Source organism: Peromyscus leucopus, chromosome 7, assembly GCF_004664715.2.
Source record: "Peromyscus leucopus breed LL Stock chromosome 7, UCI_PerLeu_2.1, whole genome shotgun sequence".
NCBI classification, from domain to species: domain Eukaryota; kingdom Metazoa; phylum Chordata; class Mammalia; order Rodentia; family Cricetidae; genus Peromyscus; species Peromyscus leucopus.
Genome location: NC_051069.1, coordinates 34,636,688 through 34,652,961, shown reverse-complemented (window position 1 = coordinate 34,652,961; position 16,274 = coordinate 34,636,688). Strand labels below are relative to the sequence as shown.

General features: G+C 35.5%; 2 protein-coding genes across 3 annotated transcripts; both read left to right on the top strand.

Annotated features, from left to right (window-relative positions):
* Nucleotides 1-3,322: 3,322 nt before the first annotated feature.
* On the top strand, nt 3,323-4,247 carry LOC114687785 (olfactory receptor 8B3-like). Its single transcript, XM_028862419.1, is given in 2 exon segments — nt 3,323-3,477; nt 3,479-4,247. Coding segments are annotated over 2 exon segments (924 nt in total).
* Nucleotides 4,248-10,600: 6,353 nt separating this feature from the next.
* Nucleotides 10,601-12,426, top strand: LOC114687781 (olfactory receptor 8B3-like). 2 transcript variants are annotated; one of them, XM_028862414.1, is made up of 2 exons: nt 10,601-10,614; nt 11,490-12,426. In XM_028862414.1, exons 1-2 carry the CDS (start codon nt 10,601-10,603, stop codon nt 12,424-12,426), a joined length of 951 nt encoding a protein of 316 aa, XP_028718247.1. The 2 variants fall into 2 exon arrangements, with proteins under 2 accessions (XP_028718247.1, XP_028718248.1); XM_028862415.1 differs by lacking the exon at nt 10,601-10,614 and having other exon boundaries at nt 11,485-12,426.
* Nucleotides 12,427-16,274: the final 3,848 nt, after the last annotated feature.

The following is a 16,274-nucleotide window of genomic DNA, read 5'->3' as shown; positions in this document are numbered from 1 at the left end:
AGAGCCAGGGAGAGTGGATAGTTACATTAAAGTAGTATTCTCTGCCCAGGGCAGTGTAACTGTTATCAGGTCAGAGGGAGAATGGGGAAGAACTGGAAGGGAGGGAAAGGCAGGTGGGCTTTGTCAGAATGTGTTAAATGATTATAGAAAATTCTCAAACAATAAGAAATTAAAAAAATATATTATTACTTAGGAAACCTCTCTCCTGTGGGCTAGCTTTTATTGTGCTTAGGTGCTATATAGGCTTCTGGCAGGGGATACAATAATAGTCTTAACCAGCACTGGGCTCTGCATTCAGTAATACTAACCTGACAGCAACATGTACCTATTGATGTAATAGTGGCTTGACAGTTATGGGGCAACTAACTGGCTTCTGATTGGATCTGAAGCTTGCTTCACTGGAGATAATGTCATGTCTGACTCTGTAAACTTGGTCAAAAGTCCTAATAGTTTGGTAAATATTCATGTATTCAAATTACTTTCTAAATATATATGTTTATATGAGAGACCTAGAATGCTCTCAACTAGGTCATAGAAGCTTCTTTTTGCTGTGGTCTAGAGTCAATGCAGAGAAACATACCTGGCCAAAGACCTGAGAAGAAGAGATTGAATGATCAGCCCTAAGTGAAACAGACCTGCTACTGCAAAGGCTCAGGGAGTAGAAAAGGAGAGGAGGTAGAAAAAATACAAAAGAGTTGAAGGATATTGATGAGTGATGTGAAATGCTATTTTCTGGATGTAGCGTGGCTATTACATTCATAAATTAGCAACAGCTGTGATTATCAGCACAAGATCTACACAAGAAAAAGCCAATTAAAATTGCTACATAGATGAGGGAGATTATCTGCAGGCCCTATTCCTTACTGAAGACCTATAGGCAAACAATAGACGTTAATAAGGGAAGAATATTGTCCTTTGAGCAAATCTTCCTATACCCATGTAATATGGGCATCAATATTTGGACTTAGTGGGTTAAAAGGAAAAGACATGAAGTTAGGAGATGGAGATATTAGGAAGATACAAGGGAAGTTGGTACATATGGTTGTTTCAGTATGTAAATATATATAAAATTATCAAAGAATGAAAAAGTGTTACCAAGAGAGTATTAACATTCATTGTCTAAACTGATCTGAAATATTTGTATTTTTGGTCTCTGGCTGAAACTATGCATAATATTTTCTGTACTCTTCATATGTTTTAGTGTGAGTTCATGATCATAATAATTTCCTTCCATTCTTTTGGCCACTAAACATATGTCCTTAGAAACATTTTATGTTCAGTGTCCAAATAAGCATAGCTGCTTACAGACAATAACAATGCACAGTTCCTGGAATGTTTTCTGTTTTTCTTTCTTTCTTTCTTTCTTTTTTTGAGGTATGGTTTCTCTGTGTAGCCCCAGCTGTCCTGGAACTTGTTCTGTAGACTGGGTGGGCCTCCAACTTACAGAGATCTGTCTGCCTCTGTTTCTGGGGTGCTGGGATTAAAGGCTTGTACCACCACTGGACTCAGTAGAATGTTTCAACTGAACTGTAATACTGAACATCATAGTAAAAGACCATGCTATGATATACTAGGCTAATTGATTTTGAAAATTATGCATAAATTAATGATGACTAATAAGTTTTTCAAGTAATGAGAATGTAATAAATATATACCCTTATGAAAATTCAGAAAGAAAACAGATCTGAATACCTTTCTCACATCTTAGAAATTTTACAAAACGATATATAAACATAATCATTGAAATTGAAGACTTATTGAAAACAATAAAAGAGAAATGATTTGTGATTTAGGGTTAGGCAAAAATAAGGTAAGATACCAACAGAAAAATCATTAAAGAAAAATACACAAATTGAACTTCATCAAATAAAACTATTTTCTCCTAAAATATAGTATTGAGACAATGAAATTATAAGCCCAACTACTGACCAAGCAAGATTCTCAGACAGAATTGTCCAGTGGGTTTTTAGAAGTAACAACTAGACAAAGAATTTGATCCTTTAAATTCCTTAAAAAATATATCCTATAAGTTATATTCTATAGGTTTTTGAAGGCATTGGAAAGAATTCTAAAGGCATTCCATAGGTTACAAGACTTGAAGTCATTTACTCAAATCCTTAAAATTTCAGAGAAAGTAATTAGGGAGCTTTGCGTATATCCAACTGCAAATTCTTAATTATGATGAAGAAATATACAAGGAACTCCACAACAGATCCCTCTATAGGGATCAAGATAATTGAAAAAGTTGGGCGTTTATATTTCCATCTCCACAAGAGGGAGTATTTTCCCTGAAGAGAAACGTATAAAATTTTGAGTCTCTAAGAAACTAAAGGCATATCACAATCCAAGTTGTAAATAAAACCGCCTCAATTTCTTTTTATATTCAAATGCTATCCTCTTGGGAAGGGAGTAACTATACTTCTACCACATTTATAAGGAAGTGGGTTAAGCCATTTAAGTCACATTAAAACCATCTAGTGGCAGTGTGAGGATCATAATAAAATTATTTCCTCTGCTGTTGGAACAGAACACTCAAAGATCTAATCACAAACTATCACCTGTAGTTCAGAAGTATTTCTAAAGTATATCATGCATTAAGTCTTTACTGTAGTCCCCAACTAGAAACAAAGGGTCAAACACCTTGGAATCCAAAATTGCTCTTCTACATACACTGAAGAGCAAAGGTAAGGAATCTCTAAATTTTTGCTGATATGTTGATTTTCTGACTATATGAATATTTTTCTTAATAGAAAATGGACTGTAACATGTCATTTCTTCCCTATCTTGTGTAATCCAGGAACTCAAGTGAAATTGTTCAAGAAAGTGTTTATGGAGAATGTTAAGAGATGTAGTGGCCATCCAAGTTGCAGGATACCTCTCCATGGACAGGACTTACACTTTTCTAGGTTCATGATTTTATCTGTGACTTAGAGTAGAAAAAAAACCTCTTAGTCTGATTCCTAGCTGTACAAGAGATAAATCTGTATCTATGGTTAGCATTAATTGGCCAGGACCTTGTCCTCCAGATTTATTTATGTGTGGAGTACTCTAGTGAAAGAATATATTACATGAGAGAGAATGTTTCTCTTTTCATCTCTTCTCATCTCTTCCCATTTATCATTTTTTTCTAGAAATTACATTTACATTTTTCAGCACCATCTTTTCCTATGTAAGATAATTTGGCTATGCTCCATACAATTTATGTATTCAGGCAGTCTTGTCTCATAGATTCCAAACACACACATCAAGGAACTATGATAGGAAGAGGAGATCATTTTCTAATGAGATAATTTTTCCTGTGTCTGCAGATTCTTAGAGAAACATGACCTCCGCAAATGTCTCTTTGGTGACCGAATTCATTCTGGTAGGATTAACAGATCACCCTGATCTCCAAATACCCCTGTTCTTTGTGTTTTTAGCAATGTATATTGTTACTGCATTGGGAAATTTATGTTTAATAATTTTAATTGTACTAAATTCACACCCCAATGTACTTTTTCCTCTTTAATTTGTCCTTCATAGACTTCTGCTATTCTTCTGTGTTCACGCCCAAAATGCTGATGAACTTTATATTAACTAAGAATGTCATTTCTTATATGGGATGTTTGACCCAGCTCTATTTCTTTTGTTTCTTTGTCATTTCTGAATGTTATGTCCTGACATCAATGGCCTATGATCGCTATGTGGCCATATGTAATCCACTCTTGTACACTGTTGCCATGTCCCCTAAATTGTGTTTGAACCTTATGCTTGGCACATATGCAATGGCATTTTCTGGTGCCATGGCCCACACAGGATGCATGCTGAGACTGACCTTCTGTGATGCAAACACCATCAATCACTACTTCTGTGACATCCTCCCTGTGATGCAGCTCTCCTGCACCAGCACCTATGTCAATGAGCTTGTGGTTTTCATTGTGGTGGGCATCAACATCATTGTGCCCAGCATCACCATCTTTATCTCTTATGGTTTCATTATCTCCAGCATCTGCCATATAAACTCTGCTGAAGGCAGGTCCAAGGCCTTCAGCACCTGCAGTTCCCACATAATTGCTGTTTCTCTGTTCTTTGGATCAGGTGCATTCATGTATCTCAAGCCATCTTCTTCTTCATCTATGGATCAAGGAAAAACCTCTTCTGTCTTTTATACCAATGTGGTTCCCATGATGAATCCCTTAATATACAGTTTGAGGAACAAAGATGTAAAAATGGCCCTGAGAAAAACTCTGAGCAGATGGAAATTTTGAGTGGATACTTAATAGATACTTAAAATGCTTTATGGGATGGTATTTAACCCATTTTCCCTAGGCATTATTCTGTTTTTAAATTTAATGTTTAAAATTTAGCACATGATTCCTTGGAGTATAAATACATTGTACCTTGATTAATGCAACTCTTATTTCTTTCATATCCTAATAAAGGAAATCTGAATGATTTTAAAATTTGAATTTGTTTTTAATTTAACTGAGTAACGTAAGTCTGATCTTTTGTCAGAGGTTGTGGGTTTTTCATGTTTGTTCATAATGTGTCTTTGGGAAGGAATGTAAGCCTTGCCTCCTTTCTGTAGATCCCCCTTTGTAATGTAAAGAACTTCTTAAACCACCAGCGTCCAATACAAACTGTAAGACACAACACAGTTTACACCTGCACCCTGTGTTTCCTGCTTGTACTGGTTGCCAGCACTCACTTACTGTGTATAATGGATACTGATGCTCAGAGAGGCCATTGATTTACTGATAATCCAATAGATTAAAGTGTAAAGTTTCCTATTTTTTCCTGATTTCAAGTTAACTGTTAGTACCAACATGTAGTCTAAATTTATGTTATTATTTTTTACTGGAGGAATTACAACTATGTGGCAATAGTTCCATTTTTGAATTTGATTATGGTTTGTTTCTGCGTGATATGTACATTTTTTCTCTATGGTTAGAGTTTTCATTTTGTTGAGGATTGTTGTTTTTGTAGGAGCAGACATAATATTTTGGAGTAGTGAATTGAGTTCATCCATAATATTATAAATAAAAGTATCTGAGTATTTTCTTTGTTCTGTAATACAGAACAAGATAGATGAGAGAACAAACAAACAACCCCTCCCCCCAAAAAAAAACAATAGGTCTTAAAAAAGGAATGAAGGGGGCTAGGCATTGAGAACCTGTGATTGCAGAAAATTTTGAAGGAGGATTTGAAAAACAATCTTTCTCCTGATTTTGAGTGCCATATAACGCTAACTCTCCCCAATGCCTGCACAACAGCAGAGCTCTGGGTAATGGTGGTTCTTACACTGGGAGATGGATATTGGCTGCATTTGTAGGAAATAAAACAGCATGAAGACAGCCCAAGAGAGCAAGTGGCCCTGGACACTCTAGGTAGGAAGATAAATTTTAGTCTGGGAAAGTCAGGAAAATGGCTCTCCCTATGGCTCTAATATTTTATGAAAATTCCTAGAAATATTGTAAGGACCATATTTCTCTTGACAGGAGAAAGGCTCAAGTTACTAAACAGCAAGGTAAAACTCACAGGGAGCCTGAAGACAAATCCTGAATGTGTTGGCTTTCATGTAATACCATATGGAATTTAAGTTGCAGAATGATCAAGGTACAGCTAGCAGTTGAAGATTTTTTCTTAAGGTTGAACTTTGGTGAACAAATTAAGAAATTGTCCTTTTAAAATAATAGAGTTGGATATATTTTTTAAATTGACAAGATGATAACAATTTTTAAAATCCCTAATTTTAAGCATTAAAAATGCATAGCAGCTTTAAAAATAACTTGAATTAAAATTTGCCATTTTGTCATTTCCAGTCTTAAACTCAGTGTTTAGGTGCTTAGCTTTGTAAGAGATGTGTTGTCTATTTCAGGTATTGGGCATTTCTAAATCCATGAATTTTACTTTTCCATTCACACTGACCTACTATTTGTTCCTATTTTGGTTTTAATTTGGAAATACTGGTCAGGAAAAGAACTACTGGTCTTGGGTGGACTTTTATTTATTTTTTTTACTTTTTGTTAACTTAGTGTTACTCTAAAAATGAATTTTCTGACTTTGTCTTTCATTAATGGTCCTTGTTAATAACATCAGTGGTCCAAATGTCTGGCAGAATTGACTGGGTTCACCTCTTCCTCTTCCTTCTTACTTCAGTGCAGTGAGGTGTACCATGATAGTTCCAGACATGGCAGATACCATTCCAGGACCAATTTGATACCTTTCCAGCTTTTCTTAGCCATTTCCTTGGAAGAATGGAGATACTGAAGACTCACTTAATTTCTGGATCTATAAAGTAAATCCCAGAAAATTACTTCAACACAATCACATGGATAGGGTATAAATGGATTAAGTTTCTATCAGGAAAGAATACATAGCCACTGGCTGGTGAGGCTGACTGGTTTTCCCAGCTATCCAGGGAGCTGCGACAAAATGATGATAAAATTGAGTCATTCCTAGACTATAGATCAGTACTAGGCCCACTAGAGCAACTTAGCAAGAACATGTCTCAAAGTCAAAATTGATAGAGAGGGTAGAGAGAGGGAGAGATGAGGCAAGCTCTATTAAAGCTTAGTGGTAAATTAATTACTTAACATGTGTGAATTCCTCAGTTTGATCATCAGTAGGATGCATAAAAAAGTAGTACATGAAAGGATCAGGCATGTTGGAAATACTCTGTTTATAATAACACGTAACCATTATAAATTGTTTATTTTATGGAAAAGTGCTACTGTGTATTCCTTATACAATCATATTAATGACAAATCTCACAGTAAAATGTTATAAAATTTTAGTTAGAATGTCAGTTATGTGAACAATAACATTTTAAGGAAAAAATAAATAAACAAGTATATTAGTTTCACCTTACTACAAATAATCTAATAGAATAGAATAAAAAAATGCAACAGGAAACGTAATTATGTGTTCTATGCAGATCTGTATACCAGGTCCAAACATTGACTTCATATCTCATTTTCAGTCTGTATTTTATCATTTCATCAGTTAACTTGTGCTCCTCTCTCAATGAAGTCTTTCCTTAATGAACTTCAAGTACTTTTTATTTTTAAAGGTTTACTTTTAATTGTGTGTGTGTGTGTGTGTGTGTGTGTGTGTGTGTGTGTGTGTGTGTGTAAGTGCCAATGGAGTCTGGAAGAGAACTCTAGATTCCATAGAGAAGGAGTAATAGATGATTGTGTTACCTGAATGGGAATTGGGACAAATGCATGTCCTTTATGGGAACAGAAAGAGCCCGTAACCACTTAGCCATCTTCCCATCCCATCAAGTATGTGTTATTGTTATCACTGTTATTATTTAACAGTGCTAGATATAGAACTTAGGGATTCACGTGACTGACTAGGCAAGTGCTGCACTACTGAGGATCATTGCCAACACATTAAGTTTTTATCTTTGAATGTGTTTGTTTCTTTTATTTCCAGAGGAGGAAATTGGCAGGCCTTTCTCAGGTCCAGATAGCTATTTATTCAAGGAGTCATGAACTTTACTGGCAAATACAGATGTCAATTATTATTGTAGACCAGTGTGTGAGTGATGTAGGTAGGCTGCATAATCTTCAGAGGCTTCCAGGGTTTCTCTAAAATCCAGTTAAGAAAGCTGGAACTGGATGTGCTTGAACTGGCACTATGACCTGCCCGTTGGGTCAGGAAAACCACCTACAACTTTTCCTGTTGGCCATTGCTTCTGTGACCACCCTTGCTTACCCCCAAGCTCAGGCTTTGTACATACCCCAGCAAAGTACTCCCAATCCCTACTCAGGCTCCATCTTCCTGTAGTAGCCATTACTTTCACTGTAGCCTCCACAGCTTTCCTAATAACTGGGCTATATCACCTAGGGTTGGTATTTAGGAAAGGATTACTCAATTATCATAGCTATATATAATATAATTACAGAATCCAAATGAGGTGTTGCAGTTCTAATTCAACTTCATAGGATGCATGCATACATATTTGAATGTGTGTATGCACCTGTGTATAAACACAGGTTTGTGTGCTCATGTGCAAGCGTGCACACACACACACACACACACACACACACACACACACACACACACACACCAGGTATATACCCTACAAACACACATGAAACAAGCACATAGATCAAACATAATGTAGATACACACTAAAAATGAGAGAGAATAATTGGTTCTTAGTCTTATTAGTGTAGACTAGGAGTGGAGTTCACATTTATTTGACTGAGTACAGCATGAGATGTGACAAGGTTTAACAATAAATCATTAATTGATCTAAATCATCTTTAAATGTGATTAGTGAAATGTGCTATAAAACAATGTGGTAATTCTCAAAATAACAAAAATCTTAAGATAGAATGAGAAAATTATGTAACATAAGGATCAAGGACAAGAGCTCATTCAATGTTGACTCTGGGATAAACAATACAGTGACAACCCTTTTGAAATTTTTCATTCAATATATCACTGAAAGTTCTAGATAGAATCATTGAGCATGAAAAACTAACAAGTGCTATTAAATTATATCCCTTGAAGAATAATGGTTTCTCTTTACAGAGGATGTGGCCCTCTGTGTCCAAAGTTCTAATGAACTAAACAAAAATCCTATAATGAATACAAACATTAAATAAATTATAAATATTAACATTTAAATGTCAATTGCATTTTCATATACTAACAATGATTAATACAAAGTGGAAATTAAGAAAATAAGCATGTATACCAATGCATCCCAACAGAAAGTAGAACATTTTTAATAACAAATTCTACCAAACTTTCATCAAAGAAATTAATAAGGCATAAATATAAGGAAACACATCCTCATTCATAGGTTGGGAAACAATATTTTTAAACAGCAATGTCCAAATTAGCCTATATGTGCTTAGCTGAGATACGCAAACAAACAGACAAACAGACACTTAAAAGATGTCCATGGGATGACTCTTTGTTTGACTTTAGTAACACTGGGCTTATGTTATTAATTTTGATGTTTTCACTTCTCTTCCACTTTTGGGAAGAGTTTGAAAAATATTGTTATTAACTATTTTTGATAGGCTTGAATATAACATTCACTCTTGTTCTGTTTTGTCCCTGGTGGCTACCAGGTGTTCAGAATATGACAGACACAGTCAGTGCTCTGATAAAACAGAGACTGAAATCAACTGAACAGCAGTGTACAAATAAATTGCATTACAGCATATCACATACTTCTTTCTACCCTGGGGACATACTTGGGGGGTAGTGTGGCTAGGAGTTTTGATATTTCATGTCTTTGACATACATTGGGTAGGAGTTGTAATGATCACCAGTCTACATTCACATATCTATTCTTACTGGAACTGAAAACAAGGCTACTGAATCTTAATTACTATCAATACTCCACCATAGCCTAGCATTCTAGATAGCAGCCAAACATCTGAACATAACGCAAAGATGATTTAGTGCATTGGAAGTACCGTGAACCTTTCTTCTACAGGGAGAAACCAGTAGGAGAGATTTGAACTCTACCCCTATATTAGCTATGCAGACTGCCAGTCTCAGCCACCATCACTTTCTCACTGGCATTTGGGATTAGAGTATATACCGTGTGGTACTGAAAGACCTGTGAGACATGCTAGATAGAAAATAATCTTACAGATAACCCATGAACACAATGTGGTGTTGGATGTGTGTGTGTGTGTGTGTGTGTGTGTGTGTGTATTACATTCATTTCCCTGGAGTACGTTTTCATTCTTATTCTATGTTGCTTTGTCAAGAACAGTGCATGGTAAGAGAGTAGCTTGATTTTCCCTACCAGATCCAGTGTGGCTTGTTTCATGACAGGTCACGATGTAGGGACCTAATGCCTAATTTTCAGATTCCTCACAGATTCCCCACAGATTGAGTGAGTTCATAACTGTGGCTCAGTTGTTGTGCTAATGAAGTAGAATTCTGCACTTCTTGTTTAATCATCTTGATTAATTAGAAATAATTTATTTTTCATTTTCCCTGAAAAATTTCCAATCCCTAAAGGGAAGAAAAACTTGAGTAAAAATCAAGCCCCTAAGGAATATAATGACAGATTAATGTCCTAGGTGTAGTTGTAAACCACTTTTCTCCTATTACGCATAAAAATTACTCTCCTGAGAAGTTTGAGTCATCAACTACCCTGTTTATAACTGAGTGCATAATAATATTAATTGCATGTTAAAACTCACACTTATGGAAGGTAAATATGATAGAAATTTTGGTCTGCTGCTTGAGATGGTTGTAAATTATGATTTTTAGTTTGGAGATACTGACTAGATACATACGAGAAATGTATGTGTGATGTAATTGCTCTTCCAAGGATCATACAAGTAAGTAAAGAATGACAAAACACCACATTTTTATGGAATAACTGTGAACTTCAGAATTCAATTTACATTGTTGTCATCTTTGAGACTAAATTCCAGAGATCTACGATACAAGTCACTATTTTCCATAGTGTGCAGTATTGACACTCAAGTGAAAGTGATATAATAATCCATTCAAAGTGGAGTATGGAGACTGTGAAGAGACATTGGAGACCTTAGGGAAGGCCAAAGAATTAAGTAGTTCCTTCTCCTTGAACAGAACCTCATTACTCTACATTCATAGCTTTTTCTCTGACATGAGGGTAACTAAGCCATACCTGATATTTTCAGAACAATGTACTGATCTTAATTCATCGAAGTCTAACCTGTGTTGGAGGCCCACACATGTTTTCAAGGTATATAATTCCAATATCATCAATGAGAAGAAAATTCAAGACAAGGAAAACCAATGAGGATGATGATTCTCTCTTGATTCAGCTCTCTCCTTTCTTATCCTTTGGTTCCAGGAGTCACATTTTCAGAGAAAAGTATTGGTAGTTATCAGTGAGATGGGCTTTATATTGTACTCTGTTATTTATTTTGTTGATAACTGAGCGCAGAAAAAGTATAAGAGCCAGAGAATGGATGAATATAAGGAAAAGGTGTTTTCTGGACACAGAATGGCATCTACACATACAAACTTACTGTAGTTGTAAAAGCATGCACAAGATCTGTAAAAGTCCAATCCAGACCAAAACTAGCACAGAAAGAGGAGCTTGGTAAGAAGCTGCAAACTTATCTAAGATCTACTGGCAAATGTAAGATGCTGAGAGAGGGGGAGTCAGTCTTCTCTAAGAGTAGCCCCTGGTAAGTCAGCCATCCCCCTATTGAAAGGCCACAGTTACAAGAATATATGGAAAATAGAAATCAGCCTGATGAATAAAAATATATAAAATAGTCTAGGTAATGAGGTAGGCTGGACCTGTGAATAGTTGGGGGAGGGAGGGTGGATATGATCAAAGCAAGTATGAAATAATATTATGCGTGTGTGCATGTGTATGAAAATAATTTAGATAAGAGAAACATCACAACTAAAGGAATACATTCTGTTGGTGAACTCTATGTTCTGTGAAAAGTTGTTGTGGGAATGACTGCATTTTCCTCTAACATGATTCCTCTTTGCTGTGCACATAGATTACTTTAAAGAAGAATGGGTCCTGAAAACAGTTCTTCAGTGACTGAATTCATCCTGGTCGGATTAACAGAGGAGCCTAATCTCCAGTGCCCACTCTTCATTGTGTTTCTAGTGATGTATGTGATCACTGTGTTAGGAAATCTGGGTTTGATCATCTTGATTGGACTGAATTCTCACCTTCACACCCCAATGTACTTTTTCCTCTTTAACTTGTCCTTTGTTGACCTCTGTTATTCTTCTGTGTTCTCACCCAAAATGTTGATGAGCTTTATATCAGAGAAGAACATTATTTCCTATAGAGGGTGCATGACTCAGCTTTTCTTTTTCAGTTTTTTCTGCATTTCTGAGTGTTATGTGTTGACCTCAATGGCCTATGATCGCTATGTGGCCATTTGCAATCCACTCTTGTATAACACTGTCATGTCTCCTAAATTATGTTTGATCCTTATGTTTGGCTCATATATGATGGCATTTTCTGGTGCTCTGGCTCACACAGGATGCATGCTGAGACTGACCTTCTGTGATGCCAACACCATCAACCATTACTTGTGTGATATTCTTCCTTTGCTCCAGCTCTCCTGCACCAGCACTTACATCAATGAGCTGGAGGTTTTTGTTGTTGTGGGCATCAATATCATTGTGCCCAGCATCACCATCTTTATTTCTTATGGTTTCATCCTATCTAGTATTTTCCATATCAGATCTACTGAGGGCAGGTTCAAGGCCTTCAACACCTGCAGTTCCCACATAATTGCTGTTTCTCTGTTCTTTGGATCGGGTGCATTTATGTACCTCAAACCATCCTCTGCCATGTCAATGGATGAAGGTAAAATTTCTTCTGTCTTTTATACCAATACAGTTCCTCTGCTGAATCCCTTAATATACAGCTTGAGGAACAAAGATGTTAAAGTTGCCTTAATAAAGACAATGAGTAAGAGAAAGTGTTGATCTGAAAGAGTGTCCTTTGTCATGTAGTTATAAGACTTGGAAGGTCAGTTTCCTTAGTTCCATTTTGTGTCACCATTATCCTACTCTCTTTTTTTTGGTAATAGAGTGAAAAAATTTGTATGCCCTTTCAATAATATATTTCTGCTTCTTAAAGATATTGAATTCCATTATTTACCATTGGCATGGTTAATTTCTCATTTTTTCACATGTACTTTAAAAACTTTATCAGAGAAATTTGTGTATTTAAAAATATGATATGATCACTTTCATTTTTTTCTTCCTATTTCAAAAAGATCAATGCCTGGTAATGACCACATCTCACAATCCTAGGTTAGAATTTTGGCAAGAAAGTGGAGGGACTCACCTGACATGACCTTTAGAAACATGGTTACAATGTGTTTCTATTCATGGTATTCTGTCTTCCACTAGAGGATGTCCACTTTACAAGTCAGAAATGAAAGCTTCCATAGTAAATTAAGTTTGTCCATTCATATACACAAATGCTATGAATTAAACATCTTTCAGCAAGGAGCTCTCTTAATTTGTCAAGTTGAGTTTTATCTTTTTTTTTCTGGAATAGAAGACATATTTTTGAGTCAGGAGAATTTGGAAATGATGACTGAAATGGAGAATTTAAACTTCAAGGAAAGATTGGCAGAGTCGGAGAGTAAGCTAAGTTATGAGAATGTTTTTCATGGAATATGATGTTTAATTATGATTCTTTTGATAAAAGAGCTAAAATGACAATCTTTAAGATACTAAAACAGTAAAAGAAGAGCACTTTAAAAGTAAAAAAAATACTAAATCAAATGTTATGAAACCACAGTTTAAACATTTTAAAGATACCCTGTAAATATTTTGTAGTTGTTTAATTTTTCTAAACTTCTTACATATGTTGACATTTTGAAATTTAGCATAATCATCGTTAAATCCTTGACTTACACTTCAGAAAGATCATCCATTTATCCATCTGAAACCAATATTAACCTGCTGGATTTTTCCTTAACAATTCATTTGTACATATATTTACATATATATATATATATATATATATATATATATATATATATATATATACATAACATGTGAATACATATTGCAAAATATTATTTGTTGTTTTTTATCTGATTTATCATTTCATTAAAAATGTTTTATGTGTATGTGTCTGTACTTCTATGAATCTATGAATATGGTGGTATTGTGTTCCCCCAAATATTGTGCACCCTAATAAACTTATCTGGAGTCAAAGACAGAACAGTCACTAGATACAAAGACTAGAAAATGGTGGCACTCACACCTTTAATCCTAGCATTCCAGAGGTAGAAATCCCTCTGGATCTCTGTGAGTTCAAGGCCACATTGGAAACAGCAAGGCCTGGTGACACATGCCTTTAAGCCCAGAAAGCGAGCCTTTAATTCCAGGGAGTGGTGGTAGAAAGCAGAAAGGTATATAAGGTGTGAGGACCAGAAACTAGAAGTATTTGGCTGGTTAAGGTTTTAGCTGGTTAAGCTTCAGTCTTTCGAACAGCAGTTCAGCATAGAGCCATTGGGATGAGGACACAGAAGCTTCCAGTCTGAGAAAATAGGACCAGCTGAGAAGTTGGCCAGGTGAGGTTAGCTGTGGCTCATTCTGTCTCTCTGATCTTCCAGTATACACCCCAATAACTGGCCTCAAGTTTGATTTTATTAATAAGAACTTTTAAGATTCATGCTATATATGTGCACCATGGGCATGAAGGAGTCAACAGAGAACAGAAGAGGGCATTAGATGTGCAGGACTAGAATTACTGAAGATTGTAAACTTCCATCTGGTTTCACTGAACTGGACTCAAGTCTTCTGCAAGAGCAATAAGTGTTTTCATCATCTTTCTTGTCTCTTGTTCCAATGAAATGATTTTCTTTGTTGAATGAAAAGTGTATCTAGTAAATAATATCTCTCACATCTTGTATCTAGTACACTTTTTAATTTTTGATTCACAAATTTCCCTCTTTCTGAATGCATTTTATTAGCCTTACTTATCCTGTTACCTCTAGTTTGTTCTATCTGCCTGGAAACAGCTTTGGATTGCCTAAGACTTACTGAGAGTTTTCTTTATGGGTTTCCATTGCATTGATTATTTTTCCTATTGTATCATATTCTATTTACTATGGATTATGTTTCTATATGTTTATCAATCTGAATAAAGTGAAACTAAAAGCTAATTCTATTTTTTAAGTGAATTTGCCTTTGTGCATTCATAGATAGAAAAGAACATGGGCAAAATAATACTCTATTGCCGCCCACCACATAAGATAGTGGATAAGAAAAGGGATTAAAGAATTTAAAAAATCATTTTAAGCAGGACAGACACTGATAATGAATGGTGGAGTTAACTGAGAAGTCTAGGTATCACCAGACCCATCCTTTCTTACATAATATAGTTGGGATACCAAAAGAGCCAGGTCTGCAAAGTGAAAGCATTGCCTTAGCCTTTCCTGAAGGGGTTTATGCTTTGACATTTATAGAGAAATATTGACTTTGAAAATATCTTGTGAGAGTCTCCAGACATTTACAAACTGATGTATGTATTTGAAATATTTCCTATCTATCTATATCTATCTATCTATCTATCTATCTATCTATCTATCTATCTATCTACATATCTATCTATCTCTATCTTCTATCTATTTATTTATTATCAAAATCTTTTTAAAAATTAAGAAAAAAGTTTCATTGTAGAATATTACATTTCAATAAACATCTATATAGTTAGAATAGGCATTTTGAAACTATGGATCTTCACATTGGATTTCACCCTTTCACTTTTGAATATAAAATAATATTGTTGTAGCCTAAGAGACCAGCTCTCAGGACTGCTCCAGGATTGCAAAGAGAATTCCTCAAAGTAGCAGGACTTAGAAATAATTTTTATCTATCTGAGGAAATAAGACTCAAACACATACTGAGGGTCATACGCTTTATTTTCTTCCAGCTCTAATTCACCAGTTCTTTTGTTCTACACAGCTTATATACACATTCAATAGAAAGCTTTAGGCACTGGAAAAAAGGTCACAAAGGCTATATCTGGGAGTCACATTGCATTCCTTGAGCAAACAATAAGGAGCAGAGCGATACTGATAGCACACTAAAAATAAAATTGTCAGCTTTCCGATTAGTGGTGCAGCTGATGCTGCAACTGTGAAAAAAGGGGGTTCCGCTGTAATGCTATCTCCTTAAGGAGATAGCCTGTAAAGGGTTACAAAGGAAAAAGGTTAAACTATTAAGAAGTCAGAGAAGAAATAAGAAAACTATGTACTACTCTATGTTTTTCAAGTGTAACTAAAAATAGGCTAACATTTCGTGATTAACAAAGTGTGAAAGTATTAGTTTTTCTCAGGCCAGGAGACTGGAAGTTACTAACCATGGCATCTCAAGTCTGTACAGGCTATAATGAAAGGACAGGGGTGCATGCTGTCAAGTGCTCTGCACTTTCCTTACTTTGAAAGCATTCCAAGCCTAAAAATGTATTCTTCATCCTGCATGCAACTGCAGATCACAAGGAGGGAAACTTGTAACTCTTTATTCTAAGGCTAAGAAGTTAGATCATCCTTTACAACCCTAGCTAACTGTTAAAATTTTCCCATGGTTTAACTGAGCATAAAGCTGTTTCTCTCTGGACTTGGTTAGTTGGCTAATTGCCTTTCCTGTTATTCACATAGATTTCAGGACTTAATAAATAGTTAGCTGAATCTAGAATCTTGTATCATAAAACTTGAAGTTAGAAGTTCATGCAATGAGTTGATTGCTAAGAAATTAGTGTAGGGAGTTAGCCACTGGTCAGTGTGATCAGCCAGACTGGCAAGAGAGGA